The sequence below is a fragment of the Panthera uncia genome, chromosome E1 (genome assembly GCF_023721935.1).
Source record: "Panthera uncia isolate 11264 chromosome E1, Puncia_PCG_1.0, whole genome shotgun sequence".
Lineage (NCBI taxonomy): Eukaryota > Metazoa > Chordata > Mammalia > Carnivora > Felidae > Panthera > Panthera uncia.
Window position 1 is genome coordinate 14,429,053 of NC_064814.1, and position 19,025 is coordinate 14,448,077.

The 19,025-nt window shown below is 38.4% G+C and overlaps 1 protein-coding gene across 2 annotated transcripts in view; it reads right to left on the reverse strand.

Annotated features, from left to right (window-relative positions):
• Positions 1–19,025, reverse strand: part of NSF (N-ethylmaleimide sensitive factor, vesicle fusing ATPase) — a 147,778-nt gene that overhangs the window by 91,796 nt on the left and 36,957 nt on the right. For both annotated transcript variants that reach the window (XM_049637588.1, XM_049637589.1), the window contains exons 5-8: positions 16,957–17,123; positions 14,124–14,231; positions 13,567–13,642; positions 10,668–10,823 (exon numbers count right to left, since the gene is read on the reverse strand). In XM_049637588.1, coding sequence (XP_049493545.1) covers positions 10,668–10,823; positions 13,567–13,642; positions 14,124–14,231; positions 16,957–17,123 — 507 coding nt within the window. The remainder of the gene's footprint in view (positions 1–10,667; positions 10,824–13,566; positions 13,643–14,123; positions 14,232–16,956; positions 17,124–19,025) is intronic.

The window sequence follows — 19,025 nt, forward strand, 5'->3', positions numbered from 1 at the left end:
AAAAAGTAAAGATAAATCAGCCAAAGTATAAGTTCACAAATAAAAGATATCTCTAAGTGTCCTCTTGACTACCTTATCCACAAACACTTCAAAATGTGTAATTATCAAACACTATAAGAGGATAATCTAATGCTTGAACTATTTTCAATACCAACAAAAGTTTAAGACAAGGAAATACATCTATAAACATTTTTGATTACAGGCAATGTATTAAAGATTTTTACCTCTACAGAGCTATAAGAGTACCTCTGGCAATATAATCATACCAACCAACTACCTCTCTGGAGTTTTTGATAGTGAGGATGAACAGGAGTTGGATAAAAAGACGGTGGAAAACACCCCGGGATACACAGGTAAGAGACAGTAGCGTGGCCCATCAGAGGAACTGAAATAGAACAGGTTGGCTGGAACCCAGAGCATGGGGAGGGGCACAGGCTGAGGGAAGAGGGGAAGTTCAGCAGGGGCAAGACCACATAGGGCTTGTAAACCACGCAGGGAGTTAAGCAGTGCTACTGGAAGAGTTTTAACCGGTGGAGTGACAGGATCAGACTTGCCTTTTTATAAAAATCGCTCCAGTTACAGTGTGGAGAATGGAGTGGAGATGGGCAAGGCTGAAGGCCCAAGGAGCAATGCAGGCAAGGGGTGACGGTGTCCGGAGGAAGGCAGTGGCGGGGGCACGGATGGGGGGTGGGGGTGGAGGGAGGAAGATGGAGAGACTGGACAGACCTGACACAGTGAGGAGACCAGCACAGAGGGTCTATTCTGTGACTGGGAACCAGAGGGGAGGGAGAGAGGAGTGTTAAAGAAGTGCCCAGATTTTTGGCTAGAGCTCTGCCTAAGACAGAAAACAGCGGTAGGAGCATGTTTAGGGAGGATGGGAGGGCAGAATGAATTAATTGAATTTTGAACTTACCTGCGTGATCATGAGATAGACAACAGGTTATGCTGATAAAAACCCAGAGCTTTAAACAGAGACTGAGATAAAATTAACTTGAGAGTTAATGGCATAAAGATACTAACTGCAGCTATGGAAATGGATGTGATCATTTTCAGGGAGAACAATCACAGAGGAAAAGAGGAGGTCTAAGACAGACTCCTGAAGTACTCCAGCATTTTAAAGGACACAAAAAACCCCAAAAGGGATAGCCAGAGGTATAAGGAAAATCACAAACCCTTGGAGTGAGAGAAACCAAGTAAAAATGATATTTCAAGAAAGAGTGGTCAACAGAGTGCTTCTCAAACACGGGTAAAGTGACTGAAGCTAGCCATCACAAAATAAAAACACCAGTAAGTCTTCCTGTCTTCAATTCAGGTCCCAGATTCTTCTCATGGTAAGGAAAATACGTGCAACAGTATTCTCCACTCCTCCCAAACTAGGTCGTCCTGGTCTTCTCACCTCTAACATTTTCCCAGTGAGACCTGACTCTCACCTCCAATTCTGTCACCCGTGATAAGTAATCACATTCTATCAATTTCGTCCTTGTAACCTTTTCTGTATCTCTTCTTCCCTTTCCATCCCCATCGCCACCACCCCAATCCAGGTTCTAAGTACCACACAACTGGATAATTAATCTACGTCTGCCAAATTAGGCAGTCTTTCACCTCTTCTCTAGAGCAATCCTTTTCACACAGAATAACAGTATTAACTATCCTAAGACATTAACTTTGTTTTATTCCACTGCTAAAAGCCCTCCAATAACTCCCCATTATAATCATTTGTTCAAAACTTTCATTCAGTTCGGGGCACCTGGCTGGCTCAGTTGGTAGAGCATGCAACTCTTAGGCTATAAATCCAAGCCCCACGTTGGGTGTAGAGATTACTTAAAAATAAAATCTTTAAAAAAATATGTCATTCATTTAACAAATATTTACATAGGGCAATACTTCTCAAACTATATGTGCTAAGGTCCAGTTTTCTTTTACAAGTTTCTCATCAATATTTTTACAAAATACAATAAAAAACGTGATGATGTTAAATTGCTAAAAAAAAAAAAAGTTTTTAAATTCTTACTCTGAGTTTCAATATTTATTTCATTGTGGACTGGTAACAATGGTTCATGGTCCAGCAGTGGTCCAAAGACCATACTGCAAACAGCCCTGATGCTGACAACACATGGATAAAAAGACATTACGATTGTGCCTTCAAAGTCTTAGAGCCCTGGTTCTCAATGCAGGGCGATTTTGCCATTCAGGGGAAACAGTTCTGATCACTACACAGGAGGCAGGAAGGAAGGAGGGAACTACTGGCATTGAGTGGATAGAGGTCAGAGATGCTGCTAAACAGCCTACAACAAACAGATTTGGGCCCTTCTCCCAACAAAGAATTCCCCAGCCTAAAATGTCAAAAATGCTGAGGGGGAGAAATTCCCCCTAATGTGTGTAATGCAAATGAATAATTACAGTATATTAAGAATAGAGCTACATTCTAAGTACATACAAGGTACAGAGGAAGCATAGGAGAAGCACCGGAGTCTGTCTAGAAGGTCAAACAGATTCAGTAAAACAAAGGAGTCCTCATCTCCTGATTCACAGCTTTCTACAACAGAACTCCAACCTAACTTTTAAATCTAATTTCTTGCTTCTTCCAAAACCACCTCTGCTAGACTGGTCTAAACTGTGGATTCTATACCTCGCTGAGTCTGTCACTCTTCCCAGGGCATGGATAACCATCCTTTCCCCTCCTATCCCAAATCCCTCAGCATTCAAGGCCTAATTAAGTTCTGCCTCCTCCATGAAGTCTTCTGTGATTCTTTCTCTTAAAATTGCTATAGGACTTTTCAATTAGACCACTCATTTGGCATTTTATCATATACACTTTTGATATCATTTGTTAGGTTATGGTGCTTAACTTCTACATGATTAGTTAACATTTATGTTCCATCTCTATGTTGACAATATACTTAAGACAAAGCTTCTGACATACCCATTCCAATCACTTCCTTCCCTGTATTAATGCTACAACAGATGCCAAAAAACACATGAAGAAAGTGGACTAGACTTATTAAGTATTAGACATTACAGTCCTACAACCAATGCTTCAGGTCTTTGAGCTCATGACAATTTGAATACATCCAGTTACTAGGGTGGTAGTTTATTTATAAACCTTAGTGTCACAGAGCGTCCATTCAATCCCACACATTGCACACTTACACTTCTTCAGGCCAAGAGAAGTCCACTGATTTTTGCCACACTTAAGTTCCAGAAACTGCCAGAAATAAGAAAACTAAGAAATCTCAATTGGGGCAGTTTCTCTGCTCAAATTTTAAAACAGAAACAGGTAAAGAGATCTTTATATTTTCGGGCAACACCCTCACTGCCATGACAAAAATCTGAAATTTTGGAAAATGCTTCTAATCTCAAAAAGAAGCGGAAGAAGAAAAGGGGTCGAGGGGAGGAGAAGGAAGAGAATCAGGAAGAGGGGGAGGAAGAAGAAAAGGATGACAAAGAGGAAGATGAAGGAGGTGGTTTAATTCTTTAGCAGAGAGATGTTGGAGAAGTTTAAACAGTTTAAAAAAGTGTCTGATATCTAAATACAAAAGTCAGATTTCTGTAGCTTATTTTCTGAATGCCTATTTATAACTGTATACAGGCAATGGTGGGGGGGGGGGTGGTGAGGCCAGACATACAGATCTTCAGTGTTTTAACAACCCTTCTCTTCCTCTTCACCCTCCTAACCTATCATTTCTAAGTTCTGAGAACCTTTACAGATGGAAAACTTTGTCAATTTCTTGGAGAATTAATTAAGGAAGAAAGGCATAAGTTGTACTTAGTTACTCATCATAAAATATTCTTTGATGTAAAATTGAAAGCTTCCTTGACTACTTGATTCTTGGCTTCATCTCTCCAGCATCTGGAGAGGCAGTTGAGAATACAGACCCTGGAACCAGATGTCCTCCTTCCAACCCCAGCTCTGCCTCTTACGAGTTGTACAAACTGTATGTCATTTCCTTCTCCTCCTTTAAGAATTCCTGAATCAGGAGAACCAAGTTCTAGTCCTAGTTGTGCCTCTGCCTGTGCCTCTGCCTTGCTTAGTGACCTTGGGCCATAGTTTCCACATCTGTAAAGAGAAGAAGCCAGGGGATTGCACTAGATCACCAAGGGTGATTTTGCCCCCCGGGGACCATTTTGGCAATGTCTGGACATAGTTTTGGTTGTCACCTCCAGGGGTGGGTGCAAAGTGTCACTGGCATCTAGTAGGTAGAGGCTGCTAAACATCCTACAATTCACAGGACAGCCAGCGCCCCATGCCAAATAATTATCCAGTCTAAAAATGTCTATGACGCCACAGTTGAAAATCCCTTGGCTCTAGATCTCTCCAAGACCGCCTCAGAGGTCCCCAAGAAGTGGGGCTGAGAAGGCCTATTTTAGCAGTTTTCTATGATGGGCCTTCATGAGAGAAAAACAACGTACATGTTAAGGGTATGGACTCTGAGGCCAGACTGTCTGGGTTCAAATCTGACTCCGCCACTCACTAGCTGTGTATCTTGGACTAGTTACTTAACCTTTCTGACACAGTTTCCTTCTCCATAATATGGCGTCAATACGGAATCTACCTGATAAGGCTGTTGTGAGAATGGAATAAGCTAATGTACGTAAAGCATCTAGAACAGCACCTGGCACCATGTAAGTGTTAGCTACCATGTCATCATCACCACCAATGTAAATATGGGCATAAGACGGGATAAAACAGCCAGCGCTTCACTTCAGGAGTCACGTGAGCTGGATTCCTCAGCGGGAAGGGTGTGAAGACCGAGCAACTTTAAGCACAGGTCCTTCCACATCAGAAATTCTGCTCTCCCTCAAGTCATCGTGTCCCATGTCTCCCCTCTCCTGCTTCCATGGCTACGTAAAGGCTTAGATGCAAATGTTCTCATGGTTTGCAGGGAACGTGGTGCTTTTTTTTTTTTTTGAATAGGTGGGAGAGGGGAAGGTCGCTGAGTACTGTTAACAATGCAGGGATTTTTTTTTTTTTTTTTACAACGTTTTTTATTTATTTTTGGGACAGAGAGAGACAGAGCATGAACGGGGGAGGGGCAGAGAGAGAGGGAGACACAGAATCGGAAACAGGCTCCAGGCTCTGAGCCATCAGCCCAGAGCCTGACGCGGGGCTCGAACTCACGGACCGCGAGATCGTGACCTGGCTGAAGTCGGACGCTTAACCGACTGCGCCACCCAGGCGCCCCGGGAACATGGTACTTATACCCATTACCATCATGCAAAAAAGTAATGGGAGGAAGCAGTTTGTTAGCCATCAGCAACTGGGTCTTCACTTTCTGCCTCCCCTCATCAGGGGCTGCCATCAAAGCCCTGGGGGTCCTGTTACCCCTGCGCTGTTCTCCTCCACAGAAACTTCATGAAGGGCGTGGGACACACCTGTTCCCCTGCTGACAGTGAAGCCACCACAACAGAGTAACAGCCTATGATATTACCTTTTTTGTTTGTTTTCTTAACTACACAAGTGGAAATATAATCTCACACTAAAACATTCAGATGCGGAAGTACAGCAAGTAAAAGAAGAAAAATCTCCCTGTATTTCCCATCCTCACTCCCCTTTCATAGAAGTAAATGTTTTTTCAATATAATGTGTGCTTGTAAAGAGTTTTGTAATGCATTTACTTTCAGTTTTATATATATATATATACATACAAATATCTATCGATAGATATATCTATCGATAGATATATCTATCGATAGATAGATATACAGATATCTATATATATATATAGATATATAGATATATATATAGATTTTTTTTTTATTTTTTATTTTTTTATTAAAACATGTCTGGGGGCACCTGGGTGGCTCAGGCAGTTGAGCGTCCGACTTTGGCTCGGGTCATGATCTCATGGCTTGTGGGTTCAAGCCCCGCGTTGGGCTCTGTGCTGACAGCTCGGAGCCAGGAGCCTGGAGCCTGCTTTGGATTCTGTATGTCTCTCTCCCTCTCTCTCTCTCTCTCTCTGCCTTCCCCCACTCACGCTCTGTCTCTCTCTCTCTCAAAAATAAATAAACACTAAAAAAAAAAACATGTCTGTACATTTGGATCTGTATCATTTTAAGATCCGCTTTGCTGTATTCCATAATGAGGGTAAGAGGATGTAGCATAGTTTATTTGATTATTTCCTTACTGGTGGACAGTGACCCAATTCTTGATCTGTAACTCACCTGCAGTTGCCAGCAAATCTAATCCATTAGACTCTACAGACAGCTCTGCCTCCTCAAAAGATTTAGTTCTAAAAGTCTATTGATAAAAAATGTCAACTGAATTTATATATGATTTGACTCTGAGATATTAGCATAGCTACATTATTCCTGTTCAAATGTAAGTAAATTTTACTTAAAAAACCAAAACCAATGGAAGAAGTAATTCAAGGTTAAAAATGTCAACTTATAAAAAGTTACCTATAGTATTTTTTTTAGAGTGTGTGCTTTAGCTCTAAATACTGCTTCAGAGATTTTGGAAATCACATGGTCATAAGCCATTTCTTCTTCTAAGTAAAAAAAAAAAAAGAACTTTATACATTTTCCCAACATGAAAGTTAGAATTAGTAAATTAGTAAACTGTTACTTCTTCATATCCAAGTATCATCCACAAGTACTTTGTGGAAAAGCAGAAGGGGAAAGTTTTGCATCTCTAACTAGTGAGCAATTGCTTTCTTTTCCTTTCCTAATAAATTACAGGCAGACTTGAACAGATGTCAGGTTGGCATTCAAAACCTAAAATATAGCTGAAAAGCAAGTTATGACTAATACAAGGAAAAAAGATGAATGTCAGAAAGCTTCATTTTTTTTTCTTTTTTTCAAATTTCAGATAAGCTCTTTAGCCTTAGGGTTCCTTTTACAGAGCCCTGGAGTTCGGCTAGATGTCTTAACCCCCATTTAAATTGCAATCTCTCCTCATGAGTGGGGGTGTGAAAATGCATTTTAAGAGTGTCAGTGTTTATGTTAATCTGAGCAAGAACTCCCTCTCTCTCAAATATGGCGCACAAAACCTCAGTGCTCTTTCTTCCACAGTATTTTTTTTTTTTTTTTTTTTTTGCACTGTTCTTAGCATGTGAAAGATGTCTGCCTGTGATTGAGAGGGTCCTTATCTTCTCGGCGGCTCTACTCCATAGAGTAACTGCAGTTTCACGTATGATATCAGAAAGGAGTTGCTTTTCTTTAGGATTTCAAAAGAAACCTTAAAACTACAGATTGAAAATGGGCTTAGAGAGGGAGACTTGAAGAAAGGCGACCAAAAAGAACAGTGTCAGTTTCAAAGAAGGGGCGGGGGGGGGGGCACAAGACCCTAACAGAGGCTCTCCTCCCCACCAGGTGGCCTGGATATCTGCAAGATACAGAGTCACCACAAGACAGCGTGAAGCTGGAGGCCCTTCGGTCTCCAAGCCCTTTTCCTTCTAGCCCTACCACGGGTAACTTCTGCTAAAGGCCCTTTCCTTGGATACATGTAAACCTAGCCCTAAAACTACATTAAGAGATGCTAATTCTTTAACAACTATTCCACTGTTCTTTGAAGAAGGTTTTTTGGTTTTGTTTTTTGTTTTGTTTTGCTCTGGCACTTACAATTTAGGGGTAACTGCCAGGGATGCAGAAAAATCAAGTTTCTCTACAGAATCTCTATCTTTGCCAACAAAAGAGCTACAATGAGAACTGAGGTAATCAATCGATTATCCAGAACACTCTCCCCGAAACTGCATGGAAGGGAATAAGTGTAGTAAATGTCTGAGCGGAAGGATATATTCGGCTGACGCTTGAGTGTGCTCAAGGACAGCAATAAGCTGCTGAGTTTATTTGCTGAGACTTGCAGATACCAGTGTGTGATGCCCACATTTCTACCCTGGGTGCTCCTAGGACATTTATTGCAGGTGCGTGACCTCATCTGACCTTTAATGTTCCTGCAGAACTACGTGCCTCTGGTTAGCCCTTTAGTCTTCCTATACCTCCTCAAAGCGACATTCCATATATATCTAAACTATATTTTCAATCCTGAAGGTAACATGAAGCTTTACAAGCAAAAGAACTGTATTACCTAAAAGCATAACTATTCATAAACACAATGAGAGAAGAGAATTCTAAATTTATCATTCTGTGAGCTCACAACTTTGATATATAGGCAAAAAGATCCATTTAGCGAAGATTCCTGCTTACAAAGTAGACCCAATTCTAGACTCCATGGTACACACAATGATTTGGTCTCAAGCCAAAAGTAAAAGAGTTCTCTGCTTAAAACAAAACAGAACGGTCCCATAACCTACATAAATTATTCTTTACTAATCACTATTTTTTTCCATTTTAATCGATTTAAACAATCACACCCAGTGTCCAGTTGGATCCCAAAACCACAGAGATTTATCTATTTAGTTAATTAAGAGTGAGGAAGAAATCAGCCAATTTTGTTCCCCCACCTGACAGGGTAAAAGAACACAGGGTATATATATAAAAAGGACCCGTGTAGTGTTACTTTTTATTCTATACAAAATGTAGCAATCTGTACTTTTATATGCCTTTACCAAAACCTAATGAGAATTTTATGCAGTATGCAAGAACCATACTGTTCTTGCACCGCAATGAGGTACTCTACTATGGAATTCCCCCCCCAAATTCAAAGGGAAAAAGAAGACTCTAACGGAAACAGGGAATGACACATGCACAGCAAGAGAATTATTTCCCAGCCTTTTTACCATAAAAATGTAGCTTTATGACATTGAGAATCTTCATTCAGAATAAAAAAAAAATAGTAATAATGTCTTTCAACTTAGTTCAAAAGTAAAGGTAGTTTTTTTTAATACTTTTTGTCCTTTAAATCAAATTGTTAACACATGATTCTTGATGGCCAAAAGCCATAAAGAGAAAAAAAAATTTTTTTAAACAGAACCCATTTTTTGTCCAATTAACGTAAAAATATTAGAAAAATAAATCCACGAAAAAAGGTTTTGGATAGTAGCACTCACAAAAGCAAAGTATTATACAAAAAGCAAAGTATTATAATTTAATTAATTTCAATATGGACTACAGAAACGCAGATTCATAAAGTCACTCAAAAATCCCAAATCTGTTTTGATTGAATTCCAACCTCTTCAACAGCTGGCAAAGTCACAAATCGACCAATAGGAGTTTTGCTCCTTCACACATTATCCACCTAACTGCAGACAGAGGCCCCAATGAGCAGGGTTTGGGTAACACACAAACAGGAAACTCGTATCTGAATAACGGAATCCTTAATAGCTTCCAAACTGTGAGAAAATATTATAATATAATGAAAAGATATAGTTTATAACAGAAGCAGTTGGTTTTCTACTTGTTAGCCAGATAATATAAATGTTCAAAGAAACAGAATCATTAGACTCTCTCAGTCTGGAAAATTAGTAAAAACATTCCACAAGAATAATTTAGAACATTTAAGATCATCCTTTTATCTCTCCTCACACCCAAAATAACCTAAACAGTATTTCCATGTCTTGACAATAAGTCCATAAACTTTCAAAATACACATGACCGAGATAGTGAATTACCACATTTTTTACTATGTTCCAAATTAAAATTCTGTTTTTTTTATGGACTTGGCCTTTGTATCTTGCAGATAAAAAAGTATGTTATTGCCATCTCAAGGTGTATAAAACTCAGGTGATGAGGGTCTCTGTCATTTTCTCTTAATCCAATTCCAAACTCGACCTTTACCCAGTGAACAGGTGTGTGCTGTGCCTGTAATTTATCACAGTGAGCGGCCAGGCAGGAAGGCTACCAACAATAGGAGGCTAATAGAACCAAGCACTTAGTGCCTACACAGCAGTTCTCTTCCCCACCACACTTCTATCTGCCAGTAGCAAGGTAAAGATAAAGAATGATGGAGCGTGAGGGGAGTGATATATTCGTATTCCTTCAGGGTTTTTCTTTAGATACTGTTTTTATACTAATAGTCTGCCAGAAGCTGTTATACATTCCTTTCTCAGATATTCCGTGGCTCACATTCCAATTCAACCTATATGATATGGATATGGAAACAGTCATGACAGCATTTCCACTAGGGAAAATAAAGCCACTTCACACACGGATAAATTAAATAAAACTTCAAGAAGAAAATGATAAATGAACAGCACATTTCTGTGTATGCAATATGGAAACTTCCACGTATACCCTACATTTGTCTCTTTGGATCAAACTTATCTAATTTCAAAACATGCCAGGAATCCATTTACTAGGTATGAAGATGTACTAATTGGGTAATGCAACAGCAGCTAACTAACGTAAGAACAATGCCCACAGTCTAATAGGTAACGATGATTCCGCAGGGTACATCTGACCCACAGTGGGTCTTTAGAGTCAGGTGAAATTTCCAAATATGCCCTATAGGAAAACATTCATAAATAGATAAATAAAATGAAATTTCTAAATCTGTCCTATCCACAGACGTACTTAAATTAATAAATAAATCAATAAGATAAAGTAACCGCAAATATTTCTATTTTCCCTATAAAACAAAAATGTAATTTTACAAGTTCTAATACCTCAAAAATTTTGGGGGAAACTCTTTTTTAAAAGAAAAAGTTAAGACAAAAATACACTGGCAGGTTTGAAAAATAATTTCAAAACATTATTAAAAAAAAGACTTCATCACATTTTTTTTTTTTTAACAACACAAGATTTGATCAAATTTTCCTTTTTAAACTCACCCATCTGTTCCACAATCTCTGGAGGAAATACTCGGGAAGCAAATGCTCGTCGAAAAATATCTGAAAATTCTTTGTCCAGACCTCCTATTCCCATTTTTTCAAAGTTCCAATCAGGATTGATGATAGACTGGCGATTTTCCTTAGTTTTAGCTTTGCCTATGTCAAACGAAGATAATCAAATGTGAAACAAGAATTTCATTACCAGGTGGAATAAGATAAGACTCACTGGGCATCTTTAATGAATAAAGAGAAGTTATCCTCTACAAAGATGAACATGCTCTTAGCTGACTTTCTAATAAGAAGGATGAGTTTTGCTATGTTAACTACTGTGCCTGGACCCATTTAGGGCCAGCAAAACACTTGTGAAATGTCTAAGCTCACACAGTCGTCCATTTGTGATCAATCCATGGAGCCTGGTCCTCTTAGCCTCTAATCTTAACCAAGTTAACTAACTTGGCTGATTAGAAGAAACACCATGTGTCTATCTGATGAAGGAAATACTAGTTGCTAGAAATGCAACTGAAATCTAGCAATCCTCAAGGCTCCTGAAGCAAGTGTATTTAAAAATGCATGGATTTATCTAGATGAAGTTAATAAACACTGTATATTTGTTGAGAAGATGCACTGAATAAGTCTGATGTCTTATTTTTGTTTTTCCCCATTTGCACACAAAAGTCTAAGATCATCCTAAAGTCTTAATGATTTCAAAATTCATGTTTTCACTTTCACAAAGACAAAAATTATCTAACTTAAATGTCATAGTGCCACCTAAAGTAACTCAAGAGAACCACATGAGCTATCTCAAAAACAATAAAAGTGCCTTAGTACATTCTACTAAAAAGAAAGTGATACAATTTTTTAAATTAGAAAACAAATGGTCACATTAGAAAAAGTTTACCCTAGATGGTGATTTTATGGTTAGAGTTTTGTGGACTCAACATTTCTTCTTTGAAGCGATCTGAAAATATATTTCTTATACTGTACTGCCCTCTTGCGGCCAAATTTACTGCATGCTATATCAGTCCACAATTTTATTTATCAATGGAAAAAACCTATCAATCACACCTTTGCATGAATTACTTAGAAATACCCACATTGTCTGAAAGCCATGCAATGCCCATAAGACAAGACACCTTGGAGCGCCTGAGTGGCTCAGTCAGTTAAGCATCTGACTCTCAATTTCCGCTCAGGTCATGATCTCATGGTTCCTGAGATCGAGCCTCTTGTCCGGCTCTGCACTGACAGCACATAGACTGTTTTGGGCTCTCTCTCTCTCTCTCTCTCTCTCTTCCCCTGCCCTGCTTGCATGCACGCACTCTCCCTCTCTCTTCTCTCAAACATTAAAAAAAAAGGTAAGGCATCTTAACAAAAGGTGTATGAAAGGTATATAAAATACAAAGAAAACACTTCAGAAATGTATTGGATCAATAATTGGAGATTCTGAGAAATCCTAATCCATAAGACAACATGCATAGTCATTAAAAACTATGTTGTTGAGGCATATTTATTAAGAGGCTTGAAATATGTCAAGCAAAAGAACAAGTTATAAAACATGAAAATAGAATCAAATTGTAAAATTTTAGAGTGTGTGAGCTATTTTTGAGTGAATGTCTATCCAAATTTTATGAAACATTTATTTTATTGTAAAATTCAGAAAAAACAGTAAGAAGGGAATAACTTAAGGATTGAGGAAAAAGGTCACATATTTGAAGTTAAGTAACCTTGGAAATCGTGGTGTATAGCCAACGAAAATCCTCTTCTTTCTACTGGCGTAGACACTGGCATAGTGAAAACCAACCCCAAGTCAGAACTACTACACAGTTAATGGCGTCATTATTCTGGGGAGTTACTTTTCTTAGAGACCAATCTGCATTATTTTAATATAATAAAAGCAAGACTAACATACAAGAGCAGGGCTGAGCTATGAGTCTGTTGGAGAGACTTTCTTCACCTGCACATTCACCATTTAACTCAGTCACAAACCGAAGTGACGCTAGGATCACATTTAACACACCACCGTGCACGAGGCAGTCGACAAACAACTGGCCAGTTCTCAAGGTTATGAAAGACGGTGGAAGTCTGAGGAACTATCAGAGAGAAGGACTTTAGAAATTAAACGACTAAATGCAATGCGAGATCCTCAATCAGATCCTAGAACAGAAAGGACATAATGAAAAAACTAGTGAAATCCAAATAAAGTCTGTATTTTATTTTTTTAATGTTTATTTATTTTTTGAAAGAGAGAGAGCGCGAGCAAGGTAGGAGGTAGGAGAGAGAGGGAGACACAGAATTCGAATCAGGCTCCAGGCTCTGAGCTGTCAGCACAGAGCCCAACGCTGGGCTTGAACCCACAAACCGTGAGATCATGACCTGAACCGAAGTCAGACCCTCGACTGACTGAACTACCCAGACACCCCTAAAGTCTATATTTTAGTTAGTGGCCATGCAACCATGTTAACTTGGTTTTGGTAACTGTACTCTAGTTATTTGAGATGGAACATCAAGGAAGCTGGTGAAAGGTATATCGGACCTCTCTGCACTATTCTTGCAAATCTTCTGTAAGCCTGAACTTACCTCAATATTGAAAGTTTAAAAATCAATTTTATCTGTATTTTTCCTGATTTTTAGTGTGGTTACTAGGTTACTAGGAAATTAAAAATCATACATATGGCTCACATTACACTTCTATTGGACAATGATATCTAGTGAAGGTTTTAAACTTTTTTTTCTGTATCAGCACATCTGACAGTGATGAAATCCTCCATGATTTTGTGATAAACCTTCTCAATGGAGATGCCCTTATTCTTCTCCCAGACTTGAAAAGCGTGGTAGTTGAGGCACATATCATAACAGAGACAGTCTCACTTCATTCAGAGTTTTCTAAAATTGCAAATCTTACCAATAAGATTGAGTGATGAATTGTCTGCTTTTTCAAATGCAACTTGACTGTTTCCAACAACCAGTCCTACTTCAATCTGTATAGAAAGACAATTATTAGTAGTTAGTCTAATAATAGACTTCTGGACTTCTTAACACAAGGCCAAAAATGAAGGGGAAATAAGGTCTCTCTGAGCAAAGCAACTCTTCCAAACTATCATCTAAGTTAAATTAATTTTTCTCCTAACTACCTTGTACTATTTCTCTTTAATTTCAATGCATGTGTCTTTTGATAATGCCTGTCTTTTTGTTATTATTTATGAACAATAATCATCATCTGCATTCAACCAGGAGTACAAGTACCCATACAAATTTCAAATTACTATTAAGTCTACAAGTAAGTGTATTTTCCGCTATACTTTAATAACAGCGCTAGCTTATAAAAGCAATGTTTTCTCCCTACTACCTTAAAAGAAAGAGTACATAACATAAAAGAAATCACTGAGCAAGAGAATGGCTAGGAATGTTATATTAATCTGCACAATTCACATTGCAATGATTATTAAAAATAAAACATACCTTCTGTCTTTTTCCTGTCGCAGGCTCTCCCTTCAGGATGCTAGGATCCATGGCTTCGATATCCTTTACCAGCAAACCGAAAAGCTTTTCATTGAAGCTAAATACAAGCTATGTAGAAAAGAGATAAGGGGAGAAAAACCACTTCATGATACAATGGCTTGATTCTCACATCATCACCAGTGTTTTCCAAATGCAGGGAAGCAGCTTTCTCCTGTACATCCCTCTCAAATCTGTTCCACAGGCAAACTGCTCACACAAGCAATGAGAAAAGGGAACTAACATTTACTGAGCATCTTCATGTGCCAAACCGTATAGGATGTCCCATACTTGATATTCACAAACTGTCTTGGAAACAGATAGTCTTCCTCAGTTTTACTAGGAAGGGAGCTGAGATCCGGAGAGGGCTTAAGCAATGGAAGCCAGAGTCATAGTAAACAAGAGTGCTAGGATTCAAGCCTGGGTCCATGACTCTAAAATTCATGCCTTTCCACCACCAATGCAAAATTCCTGCCATACAAGTTCACAGACAGATGGTGAATGCTCATTCATTCACCAAGTATTTATTGAGCGCCTTCCATAACCTAGGCCCTCTTCTACATGCTGGGGTATAACAGTTAAGCACAGCAGGCAAAGCTGACTGCTAATCCTGCCACTAGTGACTACTGCAAGTGGGAATAAAAAGTAAGAACAGCGATATGGGGTAAGATATTTATTTCTTCTCTGTATTATTTGTTCCCTATATTATTTCTTCTCTGCATAATCATATATCTGCATGATACTGGGTTTTACATAATTACAAATACCAAAGCATTTGCTATTAAACTAGTAACACTAAAGGAAAAGGTAAAAACAATGACATTTAGGTAGGCAATGAGAGCACAATTATTCATCAAAAAGTGTAGGGATCCAGAAGAAATACAGCACAGCTCAAAAAGCAATGGACATGTAGTCACCAAATTATCAGCTGACTGTCATCTTGGGGAGCCTTCCCGGACCATCTAATCTCAATTAGCACCATACTGGTCCTCCAGCGCATCATCTCATTTTACTTAAATCCAAGTACTTAACATTAACAGCAATGGCATTTCTCATTTTCTGTCTTCCCCAACTAGAAAGTAAGCTCTGTAAGAGTAGGAATTGTGTATATTTTGTTCACTGCTGACCTGCAGAACCTAACTAGTAGCTGAAACACACTAGGTTATCCATTAAACACTTGTTTAATTAATTAGCAGCTCAATTAACCAATGGGTTCTTGTCTCAGCTACAGCCCTGGCAGTGTAGCCATGGGCACATCATTTACCCTCTCTGAATGTAAAAATCACTCATTCCAATTCTAGTACTCTTAAAAATAATAAATGCACTATAACCTTTTCCTGTCTAGCAGTGACTCAGTTTCCACTTGTGCAAGTTTGATATCATAATGTATGGATTATCCAGATCCCTAGTCTTGTTCTTCCAGATTTATGCCATTTCACTTAGGTGAGAGAATCAAAAGAAATGACACTCCTTTCATCCAACAGCTGTTTCTTTCCACCACTTCTCTCCCTGCCGGTTCCACATACTTTCCCAGGTGAGAGCCTCCGAGACAGTGTAGGTGAGTCACTAGAGATCAGAATGCTATAGGCAGTGATTTGCAAACTTTTGGTCTTATGATCCCTTTATATGCCTAAAACTATTTGAGAACTCTCAAAGAGCCTTTGTTCAAGTGGATTATATCCACTGGTATTCACTATAGTAGAAATCAGAACAAGAAACTTAAAATGTATTTATTAATTTAAAAATAACAATAAATTTATCATGTGTGAACATAAATGATATTTTTTAACATAAAAAAACCACCTATTTCTGAAATAAAAAACATAAGTGGAAACAATGGCACTGTCACATTTTTGTAAATCTCTTTAACGTCTTGCCTAATGGAAGACAGCTGGACCCTCACATCTCCTTTAATAGCCAATGTACTGAGCTAGCACACATCACATAGTTTGCAGAACTTCATCGTGCATTTGTGAGAGGATAAGAGGAAAAAGAGACATAACACCTTGGTATTATTACGAAAATAATTCTGACTTCACAAACGCCCTGAAAGAGCTTCAGGTCTCTGGACCATACTTTGAGAACTGCTGCTATGGCGTTACGATAGGAGGAAGGAGTTAGGAATAATTAAGAAAAGTCACAAAGGAAGAGACAAATATAATGGTAAGGCCAAAAGAGCAATGATTATTTATGTGTACAAACAAGCAGCAATTTATGGACTCACACAGCTTTTTAAGTAAAACTTTAAAAGAACAGAATTTCTTCCTAGGAGATTAACAATATACTAACTGAAGTCTTTTTGCAAGAAGGCAAGATCAGCAATATCATTTTTAAGGATAGAAAAATTGGGCTTCAGAGGTTCCAAGAAAAACCTGAAAATACACATACATAATTTTCTTAAGATTCTCAAATTAGTTTAGAACCAAAAAAGTTACGAATTACTTTTCTACAGAAATATATCAGGGAAAAAGAAAAACCATCCAGAGACAAAACAAGTGTCTCACAATAAAAAAAGTAAGAACTCTGAAACATTTAAGTCTGCAGCATTCTCAAGTTTGCACAGGGAAAAGCTGCTGTAATTAAATTTGACATTGTAACCTAAAAGTTACTTTAGAATTTTTTTGAATGGACTCAAGACATTCAGCAAATGTATCACCCTCACTTTTTATCACCCAATTGGATATATCTGTCCATATACAGAGCTCCTCCCAGTTTTTAAACAGTCGAATTAATTTGGACAACTGCAATGACTGGAATGCCTGTCAAGTGGAAGACATGAAAGAAAATTCAAAACTACCTGCTGTCCCACTGAGAACGCCTGGTTGTTGAACTGCTGAATGAATTCTGCTGCCATCTTGTCAGTATCATAAGGATTGGAGTCAATGCTTTTTTTCTGCAGGAAATCAATCTCGATGGTCATTGTGCCAATACACTGTTTGGCCTTGTCAAATGTATATAAGGATACTAGAGGGGAAAAAGAAGCATTTCTTAAAACACAGGGACACCAAATACTTGCTGTGTTTTGAGTAACTAAAAGTTTCACATAAATGAACCTAACAAAACTTGACCAAAAGAGGGCTTTTCATGGCCTTTACTGACAGGACACACAAGCACAGATTAAAGAAAATGATAATAACCACTAGAGATTTTGTTCCCCTCTGAATTAATTAGTTCACATTGTACAGCATTCTCCCTCTACCTTTACCCCTCACCCAACTCTTATGGGAAATCACAGCCCTCCCCACATAGTCTCTACATCTTCCTCCTTCTCATTTAACAGAGGACAAATGATAGTATGGGAAGTCCCAGTGGAGTTGGCATAATACGCTGCTTTCAAACAAGATTTTTGTTTGACACAAGCAAGAGCTAAGGTGAGAAGTGTGTACTCTTTTGTCCTAGCAAGTTACTATGCAGGACAAAAAATAAATAAATAAATAGCTTGAGAAAAAATAAATTACTCCAGAGCGATTTGAAGTTCGACATTTCTTTAAAAAAAAAAAAAATTTATGTTTATTTATTTTTGAAGGAGAGAGAGACAGAGTGTGAGCAGGGGAGGAGCAGAGAGAGAAAGGGAGACACAGAATCCGAAGCAGGCTCCAGGCTCTGAGCTGCCAGCACAGAGCCCGATGCAGGGCTCAAACTCACGGCTATGAGATCATGACCTGAGCCGAAGTCAGATGCCTAACTGATTGAGCCACCCAGGCACCCCTAGCATTTCTTTTTTAATACTATAAATATATTTACTAGGGCACCAGGTGGTTCAGTTGGTTAAGCGTCCAGCTCTTGGTTTTGGCACAGGTCATGATCTTGCAGCTTCATGGGTTTGAGCCCCGCATCAGTCTCTGCACTGGTAGCTTGGAGCGTCTCTCTCCAAGAGATTCTCTCTCTCTTGGAATTCTCTCTCTCTCCCTCTCTCTCTGTCCCTCCCCTATTCGCACTGTCTTTGTCTCTCTCAAAATAAATAAGCTTTTGAAAAAATATATATTTACTGAACACCTACTATAGCCAGGGAACTATGGTAAGTACTACATGTATAACATGTAAAAGAAGCCAAGGACGTTTTTAACTCATCTTTGTATGAACAACACCTGACAGCAAAAAATCCAATTTCCATGCTGGTAACAAAGGAGGCAAGACAAAGGGACTTTGGAGTCTGTGTTTCAATAGATTCTGTTAGTAACTAGAAAATCAAAGTAAATCATCTAGCTCTCTGTGCCTTGATTTGTCACATTTGTAAAACAAGAAGACAGGACTACATAAACCTGATGAGGACCACATAAACCTTATGATTCTTTCATACCCTAAATGCTATTCTAAATTTATTTCTTACAGTCTAGCCAGTTGAATTAGATTTAAAGATTTTCTCTATATTCTCTGAATGAAATTGCTTACATAATCATATTTTTATATCCTGGCTCACTGTTGTAAAGGGGTACACACATATTTTAAAGATAAACATTTTCAAAAGCAAAATAACTAAGAAAGCCAGAATAAGGAATAGAAAATTCACTGAAGATCAAAGAGTAAGTCCAAATCTCAGCTGAAAGTTTCAGATACTTTCTTGCCTCTACTTCTCAGTGTTTTGTTCTTTCTTAACATTTCCTAGAAAATACAGGTTATACATTAAGTAATTTTCATAAACAAGACAGCCTAATTGTTTCCTCACATAGTGAAGATAAGTATAGAAGGAAATGTTAATGTAAAAATGAATAAGTTGATTCATCGATTCCATTTCCAGGTGTCTGTCCTAAAGACTCCTGAACATTTGCCTAAAAATGGAGAGGTTCCTTGCACCATTATTTTCAACAGTCAACACTGAAAAAACAGTGATCAGTAAGGAAATAATGAATAAAATGTGGCATATTC